Source organism: Crocuta crocuta, unplaced genomic scaffold (genome assembly GCF_008692635.1).
Source record: "Crocuta crocuta isolate KB4526 unplaced genomic scaffold, BGI_CrCroc_1.0 scaffold273, whole genome shotgun sequence".
Classification (NCBI taxonomy): Eukaryota; Metazoa; Chordata; class Mammalia; order Carnivora; family Hyaenidae; genus Crocuta; species Crocuta crocuta.
This window is the reverse complement of record NW_027529425.1, coordinates 3,190,941-3,200,289: the sequence shown is the minus strand read 5'-3', so window position 1 is coordinate 3,200,289 and position 9,349 is coordinate 3,190,941. Positions and strand designations below refer to the sequence as shown.

Sequence of the window (9,349 nt, the reverse complement as noted above, 5' to 3'; positions counted from 1 at the left end):
GGGCAGGCACCAGCTCCAGCTGCAGCTCGGGCTGCACGGGGGTCAGCTCCAGCCGCACCTCCTGCTGCTGGGCCCCCAGTTCCACCGGCGTCAGCTCCAGGCGCACCTCCTGCTGCTCCTCCAGCTGCTGCCGCTCCAGCTGCTGCTGCTGCTGCTCCAGCTGCTGCTCCAGCTGCTGCAGCTGCTCCTGTAGTTTGAGCTGCAGCTGCCGCTGTTCCTGCTGCCTCTCCAGCTCCTGCTGCCGCTCCAGCTCCTGCCGCTGCTGCTCCAGTTCCTGCTCCGACCCCAGGTCAACTGGCATGAGCTCCAGCTCTACCTCTTCCTCCTCATCTGGTTCTAGTGGACGGGGCTGCTGCTGCTGCTGCAACGGCTCCTGCTGCTGCTGCAGCTCTAACTGTTGCTGCTGCAACAGCTGCTGTTGTAACAGTTCCTGCTGCTGCTGCTGTAATAGTTCCTGCTGCTGCTGCAGGTGCTGCTGTTGTACCTGTTCCTGCTGCTGCTGCTGCTGCAGGTGCTGCTGCTGTAACAGTTCCTGCTGCTGCTGCAGGTGCTGCTGCTGTAACTGTTCCTGCTGCTGCTGCAGGTACTGCTGTTGTACCTGTTCCTGCTGCTGCTGCTGTAACTGTTCCTGCTGCTGTTGCAGGTGCTGCTGCTGTAACTGTTCCTGCTGCTGTTGCAGGTGCTGCTGTTGTACCTGTTCCTGCTGCTGCTGCAGGTGTTGTTGTTGCAACGGTTCCCGCTGCTGCTGCAAGTGCTGCTGTTGCACCTGTTCCTGCTGCTGCTGCAGGTGTTGTACCTGTTCCTGCTGCTGCTGCAGGTGCTGTTGTTGCAACGGTTCCTGCTGCTGCTGCAAGTGCTGCTGTTGCACCTGTTCCTGCTGCTGCTGCAGGTGCTGCTGCTGCTGCAGGTGCTGCTGCTGTAACTGTTCCTGCTGCTGCAGGTGCTGCTGTTGTTGCAATGGTTCCTGCTGCTGCTGCTGCAGGTGCTGCTGCTGTAACAGTTCCTGCTGCTGTGACTGTTGCTGCTGCTGCAACGGTTCCTGCTGCTGCTGTAGGTGCTGCTGTTGGAACTGTTCCTCCTGCTGTTCCTGCTGCCGCGGTTCCTGCTGCTGCTGCTCCTGTAACCGCCGGCGCTGTCCTGATGGTTTCTGCTGTGGCTGCAATAGGTGTTGCTCTTTCATGTGCTGCTCCCGTGACTGTTCCTGTGGTGGCATCAGCTGCAGCTGCGGTTTCAGCCGCCGAGGTGGCACAGGCTGCGGATGTTCCTGCAGGGGCTTCTGTCGTTGAGGCAGCCGCTTTTGGCCATCTTGCCTCTGCCTCTGCCGCTGCCGCTGCCGCTGCCGGCCAGGGGGTTGGTTTCGTCGTCGCTGCTCTTGCCGCAGCTGTGGTTGCAGCTCTGATTGCTGCTCTGCCTGCTGCAGTTGCGGCTCCGGCGGCCCCTGCTGTGCTTCTGCAGCTGTTTCACTGACCCCCATCGGAGCTGAGCTTGTTGGCTGCCGTGTGCTGCTGTCCTCCTGAGCCTCTTCTTCCTCCTGACTCTCACTCCCACCGCGGCCACCTGTAGTGGGAATGGCAAGAAGCCAGGAGAGAAAGATCCGTGGGCAGATCTCCGGGGCAGACCCCCTGGCCCTCCCCACTCATCCTGCCCCATGGACAGCCATGCTAGGACACACTGTGAGTTCCCATCAGGGACCCAAAAGCACTGGCTCGGTTGACAATGGCAGCGTGGCAGAAACTGAAATGCCCAGGGGTGTGGCGTTGGCCTAGAAATGCGCCCGAAGGACTGCTGGTCACGGCACTCTGGACCCTGGCTGTCCGACCTCTCCCCTGGGCCTCCCTCCGCACAGGCTCCTCACTTGGATCTTGGCAGTGACCGAGCCTGGGTGCCTGGGGCTTCTCCCTGGGAAGTCTCTCATGCTTCATCACCATCCAGTGGGAACCCACCAACAGGCCGCTCGGACAGCTAAGCCACAACCCCGTGCTGAGCTCGGACCGCAGTTAGGGTCACGCCTTACATAAGTGAAACTTGCCTTCTCTGTAAATAATAAAGAACGTCTGTAAAGAACGTCTGTAAAGCCGCCTGGAAGTATCACCATTAGCGGTTCTAAAAGTCGCAGAGGTGCCAGAGAGAGCACAAAGTTTCCAGCAGGAAGGCCTCCGTTCAGGCCCTAACTCTACCCCTTAGCAGCTGTCAACCTCCTGCAGCCACAGAGCCCCTCTTGTCCAGGACAGCTTCAGGGTACCCACACTTCCAGCTTCGCAGGCAAAGCCAGAAGGGCCCTGGCGCTTCCTCTAGAACCTGGTAGGTGCTTCAAAAATCCATCTCCCTGTGGGTTAGGAAATGAGTTTGCCAACTAACAAACAGTTTGGAAATACCAAGGATACAATTAGCTCCGTTTGAAACAGCCTGAAGACTGGAAGCCTTTGAGACTATTACTCAGGAATGGAAAGGACTAATTCCATAGCCCCGGGTCAACACGGGGACTGGCCACTTACGTCACCTCTGGAAACCTGAGTTTCCGTGTCTGCAAAAGGAGATAACCCCTTCCCAGGGACACAGCGAGAATGCCAGGGGCGAAACATCTGGCCTGGTGTTGTGCAGGAGTAGAGGAAGCCCCACTACATAAGAGTCGCTCCGTTGTCACATTTCACTTTCTGCACAACATCCACATGTCTGTCTCTCGCTTTTCTCATTTTGAGCATTCGTACTGTGTTCACGGAAAATCCAAAAGGGCTCTCTCCGTTTCCGAGTCTGATTGCAACATCTGTTCTATCTACAGCCTCGTATTTTCAGTTTTGCAACGGAAAGCAGAGGTTCGACTTTATAAAATTTTGCTTTCTGGCCACTTGGCCAGGATTATATTGATTTCATAAGGCCAAGGAATATCCATGTGCAAATAACTTTCTTTCAGAAAGCTATTCCTTTTTTAAAAAGTGTTTTAATGTTTTATTTATTTCTGAGAGAGAGAGACACAGCATGAGCAGGGGAGGGTCAGAGAGAGAGGAAGACACAGAATCTGAAGCAGGCTCCAGGCTCTGAGCTGACTGTTAGCACAGAGCCCGATGCGGGGCTCGAACCCACGAACAGTGAGATCATGACCTGAGCCTTAGTCGGACACTCAACCGACTGAGCCACCCAGGCACCCCTCAGAAAGCTATTCCTAATAACCTTTGCTTACGCTCATGGACAAGTGAATGCATTTCTCATATACATGCACCATCTAGGAGTATGCAAGTGGTGAGCAAAGACGACCATGAAAACCTGTCCTCCCAGCAAATTCAAGGTCCGAGACACTCTGGCCTCCCGCCACCTCTGGGAGCAGCAAGGACACACCATGCCTCGGTGTGAGGCCTCACATCTCTGGCACAGCACTCAGCCGTGTGGCCAGTCCTGGCTTCTTACAGCAACGCCAGCATTTTAAACAACGATGTTTTTAGTGAACATATTATTAAGTGTCACCTCATGTGGTGCCCTCGAAAGACTTTCCCCGTTAAACATTTGAGCCAGGAGAGTCCTTGTTGAGCCGCAGCTCCCTCCACAGCCCCTCTAATTCCCTTGGTCCTTTTCATGCTACTCAACCCTGGCCCAGCCCTCAGTCCATGCCCTCAAAGCCCAGAGAAGGAAAGTGGTCCTAGAGCACGACCCCCAGAGGAAGTTTCCCCAGAGTGCGTCCCAAAGGGAAAAGGCATCTTGGAAGGTTCTGCAGGGCCACGTTTGCCTCTGGGCAAAAGGGGAGAAAGATGGATGGAAGCATGGGTCAGGAAAAGTAGACAAGGTCAGAGAAGGCCACAGAAAAAAGAAAAGCGAGGGGGCCAATGCCTGAGGTACGAGGGGCAGAGGGAGAGAGCTCCTGAATTCAATCTGAGAACTTGAGTCTGGAGCCACGGACAGGTCGGGGGACAGTGGAGGCTGCCTGACCGCCTGGGAAATAGCAGTAGCTCACAGCCAGCATGTGTCTGAGGTCTGGGCATGGACTGAGAATATCTGCACCATTGGGGAGCCTGTCACCAGCAAACCACAGCCTGATACAGCCAAAAACCCTGAGGGGAACCTGCCGGTGTCACTCCAGGCAGCTGAAGTCGGCTGCTGTGCACAGCTGCAGCCTGCACCCCCCTCCCCCCAGCCAGGTGAGCGCCCTGGCAGACAGCAGGCTGGCCCTCCGCCCAAAGATCCTCCGCGGGGTCTGAGGACTATCTCCGGCTCCAGGTGGGAGCCACCCCCCTCCAGTCCCTCACCTGAGAGGGTGCCAGGCCCCGGGCCCCCATCTTGGAGACACAGAAGCTCCAGCACACAGGTTTCCGTCGCCGGGCCCAGCTCCATCCTAGCGTTCAGACCAAGACTCTGGGGGGCCAGCTGTGCTGAGAGGGAGGAAGGAAGCTGTTCAGGTGGGCAGGAGGGCTGTGAGCCCCCGGCCCGGGGGGCACTGACTGCCATAAAGACCTCCACCTTCGTCCTGGGCCCCCAGAGCCAGCCTCCCCACTCCCCCACCCCCAGGCTGGAAAGGAGGCTAGTTGGAGCCATAGCTGGGGGAGGGAGGCACAGGGCAGCCTGGAGGCTCCGCTCCCAGGGCCCGCTCGGTGCCCCGCAGGGAGGCAGCCCCTCCATCCCCGAATTCTGGGATTCTGCGGGGCGCACTCAGCCCCAGCTGAGGGGCAGCCCAGTGCATCTGCTCCACCAGGAAGGGGAGCTGGAGTCCCAGAAGGGACATTTGAGGAAGTTTGCAGAGAAGAGAGAGATGACTCACATTCCACGGCCCCCTTCAAAGCCCTGCCAAGCCTGTTCCCCTTCCTGGTCTCTCGCCTCCCAGACTGTTCTTGGGGCTTGGCCAGCCTTCCAAGGCCAGAGCACCTGCAACCCATGGAACCAGCCCTGGCCCAGGGGCTCCCGAATTCTGGAGGGTTCCCCACCTCTCTCCTGCATCCCTCCGCTCCGGCAGAGGTGTCCCCACATCAGTCCCTCCACCCCTCCTAACAGGACAACTCCAGGTCTCCGTTTGGGCTCCAGCCCCAAAGACTGGAAGCGCCCCCAAGAGAAGCGCCCTTCAGGCTCGCCGGGCTGTCTGTCCCGCCCACTGGGCCTCACCTGGCGCAGCATTTCCTGCTCCTCACAGCGGCCTCTGCACTAGGGGAGGTGCGCTCATGGTCAGCCGCGGCTGGAAGGCGAAGGCCAAAGCGTCAGCCGGCTCCTTCCTGAGGCGCCTCCATCCAGAAAGAGCCGGGGAGGCGCCGGGCCACCCGGGGGCCTTTCTGGGCACTGCAGCGGCGGGCCTGTCGCTGTCAGGGCTGCCGAGGTCGCCCTGGGTCAAGAAAGGGGCAGAACGGAGTTCGCGAGCAGAAGTTGGTGTCGGGCCACCACCCCCCCCCCGGAGAGGGGGGGCGGGGAGGAGGCTGGGGGCCGNAGGGGTTGGGAGAGGGTGGCTGGCAAGAGGGGGGCGGGGCGGCTCCAGGCCCAGGTCCTGTCACCCCCACCCCCGCCCGGGGGACGCGTGCGGCCTCAGGGCGCCCCTGGCCTGAGTACTAGTTGTGGTTCATTAACGCTCAATTAGACGACGCTCACCTGATGGGGAGGGCCCATTCCAACCCCCAGCGGACCCTAAAGAGGCCTCCCCCTCCGCACCTTGAACCCCACCTCCTGGAGCCCAGGAAGGCAAAGGCAAGCCTGCAGCGGAGGCATGGTATTTGTGGCCGTTGGGACAGTGGGCTGGGACCCCAAAGGACCAGACTTTGTTAACTGAAGGGTAAACCTGACTCGATCCCTCTGTGCACAAGGCCAGTGATCAATCCCCCCTTCGCCACCCCCAACCTCTGTACCCCCCAGGCCCCCAACCCGTGGCCAGTGCAGAGGCCTCCCTGGGCACACCAAGCTGACCCCTGCCTGGGTCAGGGGTCTCCTTCTCGGGGAAGCCTGACCATCTCCATCCATATCCTACCAGCTTTGCGGCGATGTCCTAACCTGGAGAGTTCACATTAGAATCAAAATACTCCAATCCTCTTGAAAACCCCAAAGACCTGGCCTTGGACAGCTGTTCCTGGGGTAGAGCCTGGGTTAGTCCCACCTGAGAGGGACACAGTTTGTCTTCCCTCCTTACTGTCTCCGTGCTCACTTAGCGGCCCCCTTCATCCATTTTTGGGTACTTTCTGGCTCCACAGGCGATGGAGTTTGGGGCTTCTCCTCCAGCCCTCCTCTGAAAAGCTCCTCTCTCTGGCAGCTTCACCCCCAGACTAGGTGCTCCAGAGGACAGAGGGCCACCTCTGCCTCTTCGGGGGGACAAGTGCAGCAGGAGCCCAGCTTTGGAGGCAGAAAATTCTGGACCCACAATGACCTCTCCCAGCTGGGTAATGAGGCAAATTATGACCTTGCATCTGGGGAACAGGGACAGCACGCTGCTGGTCAGGAGTTGAAGGCTAAGTGAGTGTCTCCCCTCTGGCCGGGCAAGTGTGTACCTTCCCCTCCCCTGGGAGGCCGCTTCCTCCTTCCTCCCAGGAGACCTCACACCCAGATCATCCAGATGATCCACTCACTCCTTTAAACTTGAACCTCTCTCTCCGCTGGCTTCTTTCCAAGAGCATTTGCTCATCCTCAGGGCTCTCCCGTCTTAAAAACGGGCAGCTCCTTCTCTCTCCTGCCTTTGGTAGCCAAACTTCCTGGAAAGATGCCCCATTGCAGTTCTGTCCATATCTCCCTCTACCTATCCCTCTTTCCCCGTCTCCAGCTTGGCTTCAGCCCCATCACTCCACCTGGACAGCTGCCTCTCATGCCGCCAGTGAAGTGACCTCCATGTCACCAAATCTCTCATGCTATCCCACCTCTGGGCGGCTTTGGACATCTCCTGTGGCTGCGGAGACCGACCACCCTTGGTTCCCCTTCCTATGGGTCGGCTTCCTCTCTGATCCCTCCACAGGCTCTGTTTCCTTTACCAGGCACCTTGCTCGCCTTTACATAATCAAAACCTGCATAGGTGTCTTCCCACATCAACAGCTCCATCCGGAAGAGTCTTTCTCCCGTCCATGGTTGAGCACCTCACAAACAGCAGCCACCCCTTTTCTTCCTCTTTCTCCCTTTAACTTTTATCCAGGTAATACACAAAGCGAATTGAGTAAGTCAAATTGTTCTACAAGGCTTTAGCAACAACAAAAATGTCTCCTCACTTCTGAGTCCACTTTCTTCTGATATTTTTTTGCCATGTTTAAAAAAAATTTTTTTAATGTTTATTTATTTTTCAGAGGGAGAGAGACAGAGCGAGAGAGGGGCAGAGAGAGAGGGAGACACAGAATTGGAAGCAGGCTCCAGGCTCTGAGCTGTCAGCACAGAGAACACTGCGGGGCTCGAACCCATGCACTGGGAGACAAAATCAGACACTTAATCAACTGAACCACCCCGGTGCTCTTTGCCATATTTCTAAATAACATGCTCATAGTGTTATTACTTGGTTTTTCCATTTTAGGGTGGATCTATGGACAGCCTACTTTGGAGGATGCAGATTTAACTCTTTAAGCCACACATACACATGTCCACGTCCTGCCCACAATAATCTGTCTGGTCTTTATCCAGCTTTCTGGGAGAGAACTTCCACACTCCTGGAATTTCTCCAGTGAGAGGAATGTCTTCGGGGCTGGGGGCTGGATTAGCTTCAGGTTGGGGGCCGGTTGTACCAAAAAGACCAACCATGTGATTACAGGGTTGGGGCTCTGAGCTGGGTGATGTCAACCCAACCTCAGGGGCTAGAGATTGACGTTAGTCACATGGTCAATGATTCAATCAACGTATGAATGTAATGAAACACCGATAAAAACCGTGGACCCCAAGGTTCAGGCGAGCCTCCTGGTTGGTGACAGGTGCTCCGTTTCCAGAAAGAGGACACGGAAGTTGCACGTTCAGGACTCTCCCAGACCTTGGATCTCTTCAGGGACCAGCGCTGGTCTGGCTTTCTATCCTTTGTGGTAAAACTGCAATTATAAGTATAGCACTTATTGGAATTCTGTGAGTTGATCTAGTTCATTATTATCCAACCTGAGTAGGTCAAAGGAATCCCTGAATTTGTAGCCAGTTGGTCAGAAGTGCCAGGAGCCTGGGGACACCTGAAATTGCAGTTGACCTCTACAGGGGGCGGTCCTGCTGGCCGCGGTGCCCTTAACTTGTGGGGTCCGTAGGGACCCTGGTGGTCAGCTGCGGAACTGCAGGGCGGGACTGCACCTATCCATAAGGTTTTATCACAGTTTGGAGTAAATCCACATTTACTGTTTCCCCAGTTACATCTCTGTAAATATCTTTCACTGCTGAGCCCGGTAATAGTATTTGTATTCGTTTCCTTCTTGTACAACTCCTAGTTCTTCCTGGAGTTAATTTCTCCTCTTTTTTTTTTTTTCCTTTTTAAAATTTTCTTTGATTCACTTTTAGAATCTCCTGAAAAGTCTTTGTACATCCTCCTACAGCTCTATAAATGCCTATGAACCCAACTTTCCGCCTGGTCAAACTAGTCAGAAAATCTGTTTGTTTTCATTTTGTTTCCAGACATCCCTTCTGGAGTCTCTTTCCGTTGGATCCAAATTGGGCAGTTGGCCTTGTGGAGTGCTGGTGCCAGCCCCAGGGGCCTAATGTCATCATCTGGGACTTTGTCTCTCTCTCTCTCTCTCTCTCTCTCTCTCTCCTGCATTAATCTCTGCGACCTCACACCACTTCTTTCTCCTTCTTGATTAGGTCATAATAGAGACACTTAGTGCTCACCAAATACGCCAAGTGCTCCCCTACATTCCCAAGTCTTACATGCAGTTCAAGTGGGGTTAAATGATCCCTCTGGCCAGGGGACTGTGAAAGGAAGCGACCTGTTGTATTTCTAAGCTAAAGCACTTAAGAGGTGGCGTGGCATCTCCATCTCACACCTCCCTTGCTGTGTCGCCTTGGAGGACATGTGTTCCTGTGGTGCAAGCGCAAGATGGTGGAGCCTTAGTCGCCTGAGCTGTCAGTCCATCAGGAAACCTCAGAACTCTTAAGTAATTACGCAGGACATTTAATACGGGACAATGGCCACAAACATGTTAAAAAGGGCTACAGTATTATGCAGGGGACGATGGGACGGTCCAGAGATTAGAACCTCTAGGGCTAGAGGAGCAGGAAGGGAAGGTGATAGGGTGGAGAGGCACAACCGCTGTGTCAGGGAGGCTATTGTAGCCCCTCTTGGAGACTGGGGTGTGTAAGCAAGAAACAACCAGCCCAGACTCACCAGCCAGCGAAGGCTCCGCCAGAAACAGGAAATGTCTTCTCTTCCATCCTGACTTTGGATCTCTCCTTGGTGCTTCCCATTAGCAGAATCTAGTCAGAGGCCAGCCGGCAAGGAAGCCTGGGAAATGTA

At 55.8% G+C, this 9,349-nt stretch overlaps 1 protein-coding gene across 1 annotated transcript in view; it reads right to left on the bottom strand.

Moving 5' to 3' along the window:
• Nucleotides 1-5,317, bottom strand: part of ZNF853 (zinc finger protein 853) — a 6,385-nt gene extending 1,068 nt beyond the window's left edge. The window contains exons 1-3 of the mRNA XM_077758835.1: nt 5,083-5,317; nt 4,236-4,353; nt 5-1,557 (exon numbers count right to left, since the gene is read on the bottom strand). Of these exons, the coding sequence (XP_077614961.1) occupies nt 5-1,557; nt 4,236-4,353; nt 5,083-5,094 (1,683 nt within the window). The 5' untranslated portion in view covers nt 5,095-5,317. The remainder of the gene's footprint in view (nt 1-4; nt 1,558-4,235; nt 4,354-5,082) is intronic.
• Nucleotides 5,318-9,349: the final 4,032 nt, after the last annotated feature.